This window comes from Ochlerotatus camptorhynchus, unplaced genomic scaffold (genome assembly GCF_037179485.1).
Source record: "Ochlerotatus camptorhynchus isolate MF236.1 unplaced genomic scaffold, CSIRO-AGI_Acam_v1.1 ptg000231l, whole genome shotgun sequence".
Lineage (NCBI taxonomy): Eukaryota > Metazoa > Arthropoda > Insecta > Diptera > Culicidae > Ochlerotatus > Ochlerotatus camptorhynchus.
The window spans coordinates 1,351,648-1,367,300 of record NW_027040721.1 but is presented as its reverse complement, the minus strand read 5'-3'; the positions used below and the strand labels follow the sequence as shown (position 1 = coordinate 1,367,300).

The 15,653-nt window shown below is 37.5% G+C and overlaps 1 protein-coding gene across 4 annotated transcripts in view; it reads left to right on the top strand.

The window, feature by feature from the left end:
* side (sidestep) overlaps window positions 1-15,653 on the top strand; it is a 671,279-nt gene that overhangs the window by 552,051 nt on the left and 103,575 nt on the right. For all 4 annotated transcript variants that reach the window (XM_065225556.1, XM_065225558.1, XM_065225557.1 and 1 more), the window contains one exon: window positions 10,051-10,228. In XM_065225556.1, coding sequence (XP_065081628.1) covers window positions 10,051-10,228 — 178 coding nt within the window. The remainder of the gene's footprint in view (window positions 1-10,050; window positions 10,229-15,653) is intronic.

Below are 15,653 nucleotides of genomic sequence, written 5' to 3'. Positions count from 1 at the left end.
TTTTAAACAAGTTTCTGGGAGTATCAAATATCGGAGAACATCATAGAAATTCTTGGAATTTCATAGTAGTAAATGCATGGATTTTCACAGTTTTTCATGGAAGCACTTGTGTTTTTTACATCAAACAGACATTCTCTTATATGAGACCAGGCTGCTCAGAAATTATTCCAACGATCTTGAGGTGTTCCATGAAGTCCTGTTGATATTTTTCAAGACTTCATGTTCTCTCATGATACCAGGTTGCTCAGAAATTATTATTCTGAACACCATCAGGTGATCAGAGATCCCCATGATAACCTTAGGATACCTTTTCAAGACTTCAGGTTGATCAGGTATCATTCTGAAAAAAAAATCCAACTTTCCAAATCACATCATTCTCTTAGATATTATCTCAGCACCACAGAAATTATTCCAAAGACCTTCATGCGTTTTAAGATTTGCAATAGTCATCTGGATACTTTTCCAAGACTTCAGGTTGGTCAGTTGCTATTCTGAAGATCTCAAACTGTTCACCAATTCAAATCACATCTTCCAGCTATTCTCTCATGATACCAGATGACTCAGAAAATATTCCAGACACCTTCAGGTGATAAGAGATCTCCAAAAACTTCTCATGATATGTTTTAAAGTCTTCTGGTTGATTAAGTATTATTCTGAAGATCTTCAACTGTCCAACAATTTAAATCACGTCTGTCAGATATTCATCCTCGATACCGGGTTGCTCGGAAATTTCTACAAAGACCATCAGGTGATCACATCCCTAAGATATTTTCGTATATGATACCAAGCGACTCAGACATTATTTCATAACCCTTCAGGTAATCAGAGATATCTTCAGGTTGTTCAGGTGCTATTTTGAAACAACCTTGTGGCTCAAGTACTAGTCTGAAGATGCTGAACGGTCCAACAATTCAAATAATGTCTGTCAGATATTCTTGCAGGAAACCGGATGACTCCTATTTTTTCTTCAAATACCTTCAGGAGGTCAGAAATCTCCAAAAACTTCTCTGGATATTTTTTTCAAATCTTCTGAAGTCTTCAACTGTCCAATAATTCAAACCACGTCACTCAGATATTCTTTTATGCTACCAGGTTGCTCAGAAAGTATTGCAAAGCCTTCAGGTTAAATAGGTACCATTCTGAAGGTATTCAACAATTCAAATTGCGTCTCTAAGATATTCTCTCACGTGACTCAGAAATTATTCCAAAGACCTTCAGGTGATCAGATGTCTCCAAAAATTTCTTTTGCTATTTTTTCAATACTTCAGGATGATCAAGTATTATGCAATAGATCTTCAACTGTCCAACAATTCAAATCACGTCTTTCAGGTATTCAACCATGACACCAGGATGATCAGAAATTATTTTAAAAAAAAGTAAGATATTGTATCCTAGACCCGACCGTGGATTTGACGTCGGATTACGTGCTCGACATCAATATTCGGCGACTGTGTTAGGGAAGCAACTTTTTCCCATCACGGAAACGCCTCGTTTTCTGATGACAAAATTGACGCATTTTAGTGCACAAAGCGCTCGGAATTTTTGGTATATTCAATAAACAATAAAAAATACAAAAATTGATAGGAAGAATTTCTTGCTAAAATTTTCATATCACGAAATATTCAAGATCAATCATATAAACTCGAGATTTTTGCGTTTTTTTTATCATGCTGGAGAAAACCTTGCCTTAATTAGATGTGTTTCTGGTTAATTGACAAGGTCATGTGGTATTCGGTCATTGCGAGAATTTTTAAAGAACCACTTCCATACTGCTACGCATTTGATCACAAACGTTTAGTTTCTGGGTACATTATCAAAAAGCTTTGGAGGTGATTTGGCTGGCAAGGCGGGTGAACGTTCAATGAAAATTAACTCTTAAGCAACAATAATTTATGGTGATCCTGAAAAGAACCGTTTGTTGAGTAATGCTGAGCCATTAGAGTGTTCAACACGGATGAGGCTGGTGAGCTGTATGTGACGCGCTTGGCATAGATGGCCCACAGCGACTCACGAAGATCAACTGAATCATCAGGCGATCAGAGATCTCCAAAGCCTTCTCTCGGCCCCAGTCTTATACTTGGTGCCGTCGTAAACCCCATCCAAAGAAGCTTCAATTCCATGCACTCCAGAGCCCATTGTTGCGTATGAACCTTGATTGACCGCTTCTAGCATCGAAGCACAAACCGTTTCTACATATCCGTATCGATCCTAACCACTTGCCTAATCTCCTTATCTGAATTATCACCCATAGCCTTGAATATGATGGCAACCGGAATCTCCTCCATCGTTGAATCACACTGCAGCTAGTATTTATTAGAATTCCTAAAAAATCTGCTCTAATACGTCTTTTAGGTCTATGAGTACACTAGTGCACGGTCAAGTAACTCAACAAACAATCGAAGTTGACATGAAATTTAAAAAAAAATGTGGTTATCCAGTGGATAGGTAAATGTATCCTCGATTTTCTAGAAGAAGAAAAACACTTCTTGAATACCGTAGGATCCCGTTGATTAGCTAACATTGCAATTAAACAGCACTCTTTTTGAATTTGTTCTACGGGTATCCTACGCAATGCAATGCAATTGTAAGTGAAATTCGACTCAGGTATATACTGAGCTACTTTTATCGGCCGTGTAGACTGGGTAAATTTTTTCCTCGATTTTCGTCACTCAGCGAGTAACCCCAATTTCTTCGATTTTAAGTGAATTGTTGAGTGATCTCAGGGTAACCAGTTATTGAAAAGAAATATTTATTTTTAGCTAAGGGAAACTCTGAATGAGTAACCAGTTCCAAATTGACCATGACATCAAATCTGTTCAGATGGGTAAGGCCTATTGGAAGGTGAATAGTTGAGATCAGAATTCCAGGTGGCACTAATGTGCCATTTGTTTTCAAATGATTTACTTAACTTGACATCTTCACAAGATAGAAGGTTTCTATATTTGGAGAAGTTTTTCAACTGAAAGAGACTTATTGGATGTTGTGCATCACACTAGTATACATTTTAACTTTTAATTGCTTCGACTAGATAAAAGGTAGCGGTCTTAGACAAAGTTCTTCTGATGAATAAGACCTATTGGATGATGTTAAGAATTCACTCACTATGTGACGCTAGTGTGCAATTTGACATCTTATTGCTTGCTTTAACTTGACAGAACGACTAGATAGAAGTTCGCTGTCTTCAGTAGAGTTATTCGGAATGACAAGACCTATTGTATCTAATTAGAAAAAAAGCACTAATCACTAGTGTCATTTGATACTAATGGCTTACTTAAGTTGACATCGACTAGATAGCAGGTTGTTGTCAACACGACCTACTGTATAGTGGATAGCTCAGACGGTGCGAGTATACGATTAGACTTATTATTACTTGCTTTAACTTGAAAGCTCAACTAGATAGATGGTTTCTATTTTTGGCAAACATCAGATTTATAAGACCTATTGTATTGCGGTCAGTTTAGTTGAACATTTCTTCACCAGTGTACGAAGTGACTTGCTACCTACAGCCAAGTTTACCAGATGCACAAGACCTATTGTATGGTGTACAGTTTAGCTCAGATTTTTTTTTTGACGTAGATTTCGTCTTACGGGAAGGTACTGGGGGTAGATCGAAAAGCTAAAATTGCGACCGTCACGAAAAGGTGTAAGGTTTTGAACGCTTATAACATTGTCATTTACAGATGAAATTAAAATCCAAATACACCAATCGATAGGAAATAACTCTCACAATCTGCTATAGTAAATGCTTTTCCAATATTCTCAAAAAATCGTTGAAAAATGTACTAAAAAATGTGATAATTTTATCACTGTTTCAATGAAATAAACGTTCTCCCCAAACCAAGTCGTCATAATCGAGTACCATTTGGTTGCGCATCGTTTTGCTTGAACCTGTATAACTATATAAGAGCTCTGCTGTCGTTCCTCCGCTCATTAAAGCTTCGGACGGTGTGGCAAGCAGAAGCAGGAGCAAGTCAGGAAAAGGTGGAATTTTTCCCTCTGTCTCTGTTGAACATTACCGCAGTCAGGCTAGGGCACTGCTGTTGTGAATCCGCTCATTTTCACAAAATAGCAGCAGTCAGCGTGATCACCTTGATGACAATCAACGATGGGGTGAAGAGGATGTGGAATTTGTGGAGATCGAACAGTTGGTCCTTTTTTGGACCACACTTATTTTACAGAAGGAGTTATTGAGACTGTTTCCGGTCCCTTTCAAATAATATGAGACGCGACAAATGCTATTTTTATGTTGTTACAAAATTAATGCACCAAGTGGATTAGTAAGTATCTGGGGGGTGGTGTGTTTAGTTCGGTCGAACAAAAAATAAACCTCTGAAAATGGGTTGGAGCGTCTTTTAGTGTAAATGCAAGAATGGCAAAAAGTTAAGAGATGTATTTCTGAATACTTGTAGTTCTAGTTTCTCATTATGGGCTCAAGAGGTGGATAAATTCCTACGTTAAGCTATCCAATGAACATTTAAAATTATGATCCTGCTTGGATGGACGAATTTTGGCTTGAAGTAGAAAATAACGATTAAATATTGAACCTGCACCAAACTTTCTAGTTTTGTGCAAGCACAACTCTGAATATCAAATGATGGAAAGAAAGTGAGAGGGCAATCCCAAGAAACCAACAAGCCTACTTAGTAATAATCCGACTAATAATGCACCAAAGCCTTGTATAAGTCGTATGTTAGCTTTATATAACAAAATCAATCCAAATTAGCGGGCTTATTGGTTACCTCCCAAGTAACAATTTGGGTTTTATGAGGGTACTGTAGACCATAATTTAGACTTGTAGAGTGCTTTAAAACCTCAATAAAACTTACAATGTTACTTGAGCTGGGATGTGCAATACATGCTTGAGAACGATTTCCCACCGGAGGTTTCCTACTGCGATCAAGCGTTTGGTTAAACGTGTTGTCCATAACAAATGTTCAACGGAGATGAGATGGGCATTGAAGTGTGCACGGAGAATATATTTTATAACGGAGGATTAAAGACAAGTGTTTCATATGCGGAAATATCCCTAACGAAACGTCTAGAAACAGTCAGAAAAATAACTAATAAGGGTGAGGAAATTTGCATGTCAAAGAGCGGAAATGGAGTAAATTGACGAAATAAGTTACTTCTATGGAGCGATTCAGACGTAGTGGTTAACATCTCATTGCATACCTCTCACGCCAAAGTAACGAGTTCAAATCTCATCCGGACGTCTACGTCAACCATGCGGTCGTGTCTTGTACACAACCCCACCATGTTTTTGTGCATTGATTTATTTGATAAGGCTCAATCGAATTAACTTTACAGAGCCGAGGATTCTTGTTCACTAAACAAAACATCTTAAAAATATAGTCAAAAGGTACAACACAACCAACACTTTATCTTCCGCTACCCAATAAGCCTTCTCGATAATAACGGGAGCCGTTTCCAGTAATTTCATTGCATGGCAGTATCGCCAACGGGGGGCAAAGCGCATCCATTGCAACAAATGGTACCATAATGTTTGCAAATTCAAATACAGCCCTATGTCTTGTGTAAACGAGGATCAGTTCAAACTCACAAAAATATGTGGATTTGAAATAATTTAATTGCTTTAATTTTATTGAATTACAGCGTTCGCTATTTGATGGATTACATATAAAGGACAAATTCAAAAGAGATTCAGTTTATCTGTCATAATTTTGAAACATTAGTTGTGTAGAACTTAAATGTATTTTAAACCGGTACGTTATATGAAATAAATTTTAAATAGTGAATTTTCACTCTATTTACTGTAAATAGACATTATTCAGTAAGTACCTGAAACCTGATTTTGAATGGGATAGGTACTGAATTTTGAAATATGAAAATTGAGTTTCATTAAGGAAATTGAATGTCTCCTTATTTCAAAACAATGGTTGTTTGAAGAAAATTTATAAACTAATAATTTTGAAATTATTAATTAAATTATTAAGCAAAAAACAATCTCGTAGTCCAACGTCAATAATGTGTTTGTGCTTGAGACACAACCCTTCACTTTTTTTTCCATCGTTCCAGTGAGTGGTTATTATATCTGGTGGGTGGTGCTCCTCCCAGACCCCTTCATCTTTTCTATATATTCAAGAATGTGTTGGAACGGGCGTGGTTTTTCAATCTCTATCATATATCGTACTTATCATTGTGACAACATATTGATTTTCTTTCGTGAAACTCCTAGAAACGATAGAGAACTATTATAAGACCACATGTCTACCATGGAATCGGTTTAAATTTATTTTCTATCATTACCATATCAAGTAACACATCAAATCACATTTACTCGATGAAATATGACAAATGGCACACAAAACTACAGTCATAGAGTCATATGGCCACCGTAGAACCGGTTCCGGATATTCTGGATAAAGATGCCACTGTTCTCTTTCATTTTTGGAAGTCCCACGAGAAAAATCAATATGAATGAATGACCGGAATGATGTAAAAAACAGTTGAATAGGCTCAGACATACAACATTTTATTGCAATTTAATTTATGTGTTCTGAGGATTTAGTAGTGAGTGTCATCTTGTGTTCCCCCAAGTTGTTATCTGCCCATCGGTGTACCCCCATGTTTGTCTTTTTCACCAGTTTGTCGCTTAGTTCGAGATCAAGAGCACATTGCCCTCCAAACCTTGTGTTCTCAATCCCTACCCTGCCATCCATTTGATGCAATTTGTTACTCCTAACCTCGAGATAGCTACGAATAATCGGTCCCCGCTGTACTAACGTTAGTTTTAAGTAATTTTGTAATATACATAATGAATATCGGCTCCGCAGAGCTACGAAAAAAGAGCCTGGAAAAATAAACGCATTATAAAAAAAAAACAACATTTTGAAACTAAAAAGTTTGTCCCCGGATTCTACGGGTTGATAAAGCATTTTAAAAAACTCAGAATTCCCTTTAGATTCTATTCCTTTTCTTGAAAGTTTTCTTAAAAATACCTTGAAGTCCTCCTTAGAATTCACTTTCAGTTGTTCGTACAAATCCCTTAAAAAAAGTCTTCTCAATATTTATATGCAGTAATTTGTATGTTTTGTAAATTTTCATTGAATGCTACTCAAGAATTCCCTTGAGAATCTACTCAGAACTATCTTGGAATTATCCTTACGTTTCACCTGGAGCCTGGAATTCCTTAGAACTAATTTGAAAGGAATCCTCAGATTTCAGCTTCCTAAAATTTGACATTTTCCCTTGGAAATTCTCATCAAATTTCAAATCAAATTGTTTGGAGATGCATAACGTCAAATATCAGACGTAAAGTGGACATTTTATACAATAAATGAGGAGATGAAAATATAGAATTGATAGTTCCATTTGAGTACGGCAGTGTGAAAATTGTATATTGTTATCGTTAACTTCACACATGAAGTAATAAAAACATGATTAGCTAAAGTTCAATTCTTCCAAAGGTTAGCAACTCTCTCAATAACAGGGGCAATGAGAAGTACACCATCGAAGGCATTGGATGCTTTGCTTTATATGCTACCATTGCATCAATTAGTACAATCAGAAGCCGAAAAGTGTGCTCTAAGGATTACAAGGTCAGTGAAACTCTTTGAAGTAGACCTTAGAGGACATCTTAGGATTCCAAAAACTGTTAGTATCAACTCTCTAGTAAGGAACAACGATGACTGGATGGAGAAAAGATACAATTTCAATCGGCTTTTGCAACACAGTTCGAAAAAGTAGTGTAAATTTCGGTTCAATATGATGCACATAAATGGAGCGTCACATATCGTATACTTTTGCATTATATATCATATAAAGTTCTGACACATTTCATGCAATGTAGCAAATATTGTATACAATAGCCCATCTTTGTAAACAACATTGTTTGCAAGTTGCTCGGTTGCGTGAAATGAAATACAAGTCTACGTGATTGAATGTTTACATCACAATTAAAATTCAGAATTTTTATCTGTGAAGTATTTGTCCCTGGGCGTTGATTCAAGGCAAATTGGTGGTCCGATTCTTCATACAGGATCGATTGTTTTGCATACAGATGGTTCAAGATTGAACAATCAAGTGGGAGCAGGAGTAACTGCCCCAGGGATAGACATATCGGTTCATATGGGCAGATGGCCAACTGTGTTCCAAGCTGAAATCCAAGCAATTTAGGAGTGTTCTATTATATGTTTGCGTAAAAACTATAAGAGTTCAAATAAATGCATAATGTCCGACAGGCAAGCTGCTCTAAATGCTTTAAAATCAGCGACATGTACATCAAAACTTGTCTGGGAGTGTGTTCAATCACTTCAAAAATTGTCTTGGCATAATCAAGTCAACTTATATTGGGTTCCTGGTCATTGTGGGATTGACGGAAATGAAAGAGCTGATGCACTAGCAAGACTCGGATCTTCTCATAAGTTCATAGGGCCAGAGCCCTTTTGTGGCTTATCGGCTGCATCTCTTAGAATGGAGCTAAAAGCGTGGGAATCTTCAAAAATGGAGGAAAACTGGAAGAACATTTCCATTGTTAGGCAGTCGAAGCGATTCACTAATCCAAACATTTTTGTGACCCACAAAATCCTGGAACTTTCTAAGAAAGATCTTAGCATATATACATTACAGGTTATTGTCCGAGCCGTTATCACTTGAAGCTGATTGGAAAAATTCAAGATGATGCGTGTCGCTTCTGTGGCATATAAAAGGAAGACTCGAAACAATTGCTATGCTACTGTCTGACAATTTTCAATAAAAGGCGTAAGTTCTTCGATAATGGCCCTTTAACATTTGGAAAAACTCCAAGTACGGAAATGTACTTTATTTGAAGTGTAATGCCTTGCTGGGATAATGCTATTCGTCAAAAAAAAGGCAATCACTACTAATAATAGTGATAGGGCATCTTGATATAGCTTTTAAAAAAAAAAAGAATATATCAAAATAGATCAGAAAAATGGTCGCAGTGATGAAAACACCCGACAAGAATAAAAAAAAATCAATTCAAAGTACATAAGCTTTGAAACTTATACAAGGCCCTTAATTTATTTGACAATGAGTTCTTGCTATTAATTCTATGTTCGTAGTCTAGAATATATATTTTCGTTACAGATTCTTGAGAATTTATCCAGGATCAAGGTTTCATAAAATAGTCTATGTTCAAAATCTATATAAATTATCAATGGATCAGAACCTTGAATAAAACAATTAAAGCCTAAGAATTTATGTTGTTACTGAAGATAAATGCACTCCAGAATTATTATGTCATAGATTAAGAATAGCTAACGAGGATGATAAAGTTGGTTGTATTATGAAATATTTTAAAATTCCTGGGAAGGTTCTCTGGTGTGCTTCAATATATCAATATATTCTATTCGAAAATACTACCTTGATAAAAGAATTTGAAAATTGCCTGAGAATTCCCAGGTAGTAGACAGCCAGTCTGAGTTAGTCTCATCGGCCGTGTATAACGCCAGGATGGAAAAGATCTCGTTCATTGCGATGTAACACACCGCACATTAATGTTCTACTTTGTAGCCTATCTCATCGTGTTAATTTTCCATGCTCCGGTCGGGATCCCACATTCCCGGGCGCATAGCAGTAATAACTATATTTATTAAACGTTGCCGTCATTGTATCGAAAGCTGCTTCTCCGGCTGAAAGCCGTAGACGAACACGGATGCTCTCTATTGAACGATAAGCAGTCAGCGATAGCGACCGACGACCAGCAAAATCTCGTCGGAATATGGAATGGGGAAATAGCAACTGCAAACCGCCACCGGTCACATGTGACCTCACCGTCGCTCTCGCTATCCTTGTCTCGCTTCGAGAGCATATTCGCTATCAACGTCGGAGCCATTAGATAACATGCCCCCCTCCCCCCCTAATACCGTTGCGCCAGTTTTCAAAAGCAATTAAAACTTAATCCTAGCTGCCTCCGCAACGCCAACGACGACGGTATGCACAGCCTACATACAGTCGCACTACTCTAAATACCATGCGGTATCCCCCCGGTTGCCATTGTTTATTATTTTCATCTAACCCACTCCCTCTCTCTCTCTCTCTCTCTCTCTCTCTCGCTCTATTCAACAGGCCACCTTAGCGCCGCTATTTCGGATCCAGAAAAATGAACCGCAGTTCCAGCTGCACAGCCTGGAACCGGGCCGGGAGTACCAGCTGTCGGTGTTCGCGGTCAACGCCAAAGGCAAAAGCTACCCTCCGTTCGTGATCGACAAAGTGCGCGTCGGGTCGACCCTGAAACCACCGTACGGTAAGTTTGGTTTTAATAATGTCCAGCTAAAATCAACCAACCAGTGCTGATAGAATTCATTTCTTCGACACTCAACTTAGCTGAAAATGAAGACAACCATAACAGATAGACCAACTACCTGTATGAATTTGAATTTTGACATAGCAGCATTCTCTTGATCAAGGCAACCGCTGACTATCGAAGTCAACATTTTGTTTTTCTTCATTCGTGGCTGGCTGTTCATTATCGTCTCTGTATTCGTCTTCATTTTTGGTGGGGATGATTTTGAGAAAGAACGTGTCTTGTAGGTTTTTACACACAGATCGATGGCAAATAATTGACTCATGCTGAATTTATGATAGTAGGTATCTAGGTTTTAGGCTCTGGGGTCGACAACATTCAAAATAATTATTTTGCTCGAAATGAATTTGATTATTTTGCGTTTTGAGGATCGCTTCTGATTTTAACAATTTTCAGTTGGATAGTCAAGCACTGGTCAAGCACGCGTATTTGTTGATGTACCTGTTGGAGGTAGAAACCTAGCAAGCGACGAATAGTCGAAGCAACGTACAAATAAATGTATTCTCATAGTCTGAAATAAAATGCCATTCCAAGTGTGTCTCTCATCAAGCTAAGACTAGACCTGTGCGCCGCCGCGCCACGCCGCCGCTGCCGACGATTTTCGTACGCCGCCGCCGCCGATGAAATTTAGCCGGCGCGCCGCCGAAGTAAAATCTTCCACGCCGCCGAATAAATTTATGTCACGCCGATGACAAATCCGTAGCACCCTTTAGGTTAAATTTATCTTGAACGCGTTGAAATTAGCGTGTGGTGCAGCGATTGTCATTTAGTCTTTTGACGTTTGTTCGCACTTTCTCGATCTAGCACACAGGAATGAATAATTCAAGTCGGATTTACATAAAGGAGGATAAGTGAATATAGGGTATCCCAGAATGTCTAAGCACGACTTTCGAACACCCCTGCTTGTTTCAGATGCCGTTTAAACAGCTGATTATCACGCTGAATTATTGTTTACATTTCGACCAACAGTTTCGTGTATCGCAAGTTGCGGTTCTTTACATTTCCGTGACAATGCGAAGCATTTCTCCGGAAAAGCGCAAACAGATCGTGCACAAATGATGTACTATACCCATTTTCTTTTAAATATCATTATTAAGGAAACTTTCAGCCCAATTCCCAACATTTCTCTGAGTAAATTAGCGAAATTGGAAGGTGTAAGCATCGGAGCCGTTCGAAACGCGATTCAGAAGTATGGTGATGAAGCAACTTTCCAGGACAAGCAAAAATCTGGAGGTAAACCGAACCCTTTTGACCAAAATCTGAACCGGAAAATCGTGCAAGCTTTCACTCGCAAGAAAAAGCAGGGCTGGTAGCAGGTCACTTTTTAGTGACTTGGTCACTATTTTGAAGCCAGTCACTAAAAAGTTACTTTTTACACCAAAAAGTCACTAAAGTCACTATTTCCCTAAACATAGCCACTAAAGTCACTTTTTCACTACTAAAATAGAGTGAAATTTAAAAATATCAACAATATGTTTAAATTGAGTACTTAGCACTAAAGTCTAAAGTAGTTTTGACAAAATATACATATCTGTTAAAAAAAATTAAAATTTTAAACAGGGTGATCAGTGAACCGCAAAACTTTTGAACACCAGGAAAACTATTGGGAAATGCCTTCAAATTCGATTAAAAATCGGGGAAAATATAGCTCCATTCCCAGAAAATACATTGTAAACCTTGGAAATTTGCCAAATGTATTTGTCTGTGATAGATTTTCAAATGTCTTTCAAGGATGATTAATAACTTTAAAAAATCCAAAGTATATTTTAATAGAATTTTGAAGGATATCAGAGAAGAATACCAAAGTACAGACTACGAAAGTCTCTTGTGAAATTAAGTGCTCTGAGGACCGATTTCTTCATCTCCGCTTAAATCTTAAGCCAGTTTAACCTATATAGTTAAACTTGGCTTAACACATACAAGCGTCGCTTTTGATTATTGTTTAAATTATTAGAGACGCAAAATTTAGCTCCGACACAATTTTGGAAATAATTCCAATATAATTGAGGGTGCATTTAACGAGAGTTCTGAGAAAAATTCTATGATGATTAGTTGAGGATTCTAGGTCCAATTCTAATAAGAATTGAGGGGGTTAGAAAAGGGGTGTAAGTGTGTAAGTGACTTTGATCTATTCTCTTCACCGACTTTTTCTTTTGACAGTCACAGCTTTACAAACAGATTTTGCGCTATTTCTCCCACATAGTTTGATAAAGGAGGTTCTCATCTTGCATCCAGAATGGCACACGAATCAAGGAATTATTATCGAAAGAGAAAGTCGATGAAGAGAAGCGATCAAAGTCACTTACACCCTTTTCCTTCTAACCACTTCAATTCAAAATTAGTTCTGAAATTCTAAAGAGTTCGAAATAAATTCCGAGAATTCCAATGGAATCGAATTTTGAAGGTTCAATCTCGAAGGAATTCTGAGAATAGTTTCAAAGTTATTCTGTGATGGATTTTCATTTTAAGAATTCTGAGAAAAAACTATGGGAATTCTAAGGAGAATATGAATTGAATTTCCAATTGAATGCAGGGGAGAAGTCCATGATTATTCTAACCTGAAATTTATTAAATGTCTCGAAATTCTAAGGAGAATTCAAATAAATTTAAAATGGATTTATGGAATAGGCCTTCAGGGAGTTCCTAGAAGAACCAATATCAAATCGAAAATGATCTACTTTAACTGTTCATGTGTTATTACTTCATGCGTAAATTTAACGATTTACTTAGTAGGAGATGCTTAACGTCAAATATCAGACTTAAAGTTGAGATTTTATGCCATAGATGAGGAGATTAAATTATAGAGTGGATAGTTCCGTTATAATAAGGCAGAGTAAAAATTGTATATACAAAATAGAAAACGAGCAAAGGAAAATTTTGAGGAAAATACGAATCGGGTAGTTGTTTACGTCAGATGGCGACTTGAGTGTGAAACAATCGATAGAACTGTTTCCGCACATCGGAGGTACATGAACAAATCGGCGATCATCCCTTTTGCCAGTGATGGCAGGGGGAAACACCCCTCAGCATCCCTCATTAACGGATGAGCTTGGTAAAGGAGATGCTCTACTCGATTCGTACCTTCCTCAAAATTGTGGTTTGTTCGCTTTCTACTTTCTGTATACAAATTTCACACTGCCGTACTATAACGGAACTATCAACTCTTTACTTTTATCTCCTCATCTATTTTTCACTTTAATTCTGATATTTGATGTTAAGCATTTCCAACTACGAAAATAATCTATTTCAAAGAATCTTGTTGATTGTTCTGCAAAGAATTTAAAAAATGCAGTATCAGTTTTGTTAAAGCTTATATGCCTCTATGTTTAAGAGAAGGGGAATTATTCTAAAATTCTTGAGATCATTCTGATGAAATTAGCGAATTATCAAAGTTATCTACCTAGATATATCAAAATTTTAAATATTTCGAACGCAGAATCAAATACAAGATCATAAAAAAATGAGAATTACTATTTGCTAGTCATCATGTATAACGCTAGCAAAAGTAAATTATTAAAATCATTTCAAATGATCTTCACAGGATATTCCGTTGTGAAATTCGATTAAATTAGAGGAATTTATGAAATTTGATTTTAAGTTCCATGACATAAAAAGTTTATTTCAATATCAAACTGTATGTGAATTTCTAAGTTACCATATAAATGGTTACTTATTTCGTATTTACAAGTCACTATTTGGTCACTATTTCCGTTTATTTAGTCACTAAAGTCACTACTATTATATCGCATCAGCTCTACCAGCCCTGAAAAGGGCTTCGGTTCAAGACGTGGCTAGAAAAGTGGGATCCTCGACAAGTAACGTCCAGCGGGCCAAGGCAAGAATGTGTCTACAGACGTTTAAGAAGCAGAAGAACCCAAAGCGAAGTGAAAAATAAGCCACATCCTTCAAAGCGAGGGCTCGGAAGTTATAGAGAGTTTTGACGTTTAATCGGCGCACACTACTACACCATTTAAATCGAACGAGTACGAGCAAGAGGGAAACAGATTAGTGGGAAAACAAACCGTTAATTCATCCATGTATGCTAGATAGAAAAAGACTATTAAACGTCAAAAAGGTTTATACGACCAGTTGCTGTGCGGAAAATCGGTGTATGAGATTATGGAAGTTGAATCATACGTTAAATTTGATTACAAAACTCTTCGTAGTGATCAGTACTACACCGTTAGTGATAGCCAAAGTGTTTGACGACGCGGATAAGTTGGTTTTTTTTTTCAAAAAAAATCGGTAAAAATGCTATGGGCAAGCCATTCGTGAGTGTGGTATGCTTTCCGAACCGTTTGTGACAACGGAGATAATGACAGCCGATGTTTACGTGCACCGGAAGAAAAAAGTACCCAACGGAAAGTTCACTTTTACCTACTTTTGACTAGTTTGTCTCCTTTTCTCCTTCAAATCTAGGTAGAGCTGGAATTAGGCCCTAACAGCTTTTGTAAACAATGACTTTTCTCGATTATTTCTAGGAATTCAAGCCACGCTCACGCAAACCAACATAACCATTGGTTAGGGGAAGACTTCCCCTACCTGATGGTGATTTTGATTTTCTTGGGCGAGCCTTGAGTTTCTAGAAATCATCGAGAGAAGTCATTGTTTACAAAAGCTGTTACGCCCTAATTCCAGCTCTATCTAGAAATGTTGTCAAAAACGGAGGAGCAAAACCACCCAACAGGGGTAGTAAAGTGTGGGAACCCAACGTTGAGTATAATCATATTTACGTACTGTTGGGTACAACTAACTTACTTTTGGTTAAAAATCCAGTGGAAAATTCCATACGAATTGCACACAAGTAAATGAAATTTACTTTGACCCGCTTTACCTACTTTTGGGTTCCTGCACTATAGTGCCGAGATGAGTGAAAAGAACTTAATTTTGGGTACTTTTTTCTAACCGTGTGCGTGAGTGTTTAAACAAGCGTCTGTTACCCATGATCCGCAAACACTGTTTTGGCCGGATTTGGCGTCGGTTAATTACTCCAAGGACACGATAGCCTGGTATAAAGCCAACAAGGTCCAATTCGTACCCAAGGAGATGAATCCGTTAAACTGTCCCCAGGCCAGGCCAATCGAAACTTTTTGGGCCCTGACCAAAGCATACTTGCGGACACATGTAAAGGCAGCGGATTCTGTTACAAAGTTTGTGAAAGACTGGGAAAAAGTATCCAACCGACCACTATTTAACGAGTAGAAAGCTAATTGCCTGGACACATCTTTTCCCAGTCCGGTATATTATGGTTTATAAAACCATTTTTGCAGACTAAATATCAATAGGTTGTAAGCTAATACTTCCAAGAAATTTGGATCTACGCTTGTGTAATGCACCACAACTGCAGAACAGATGCTCCGAGGTT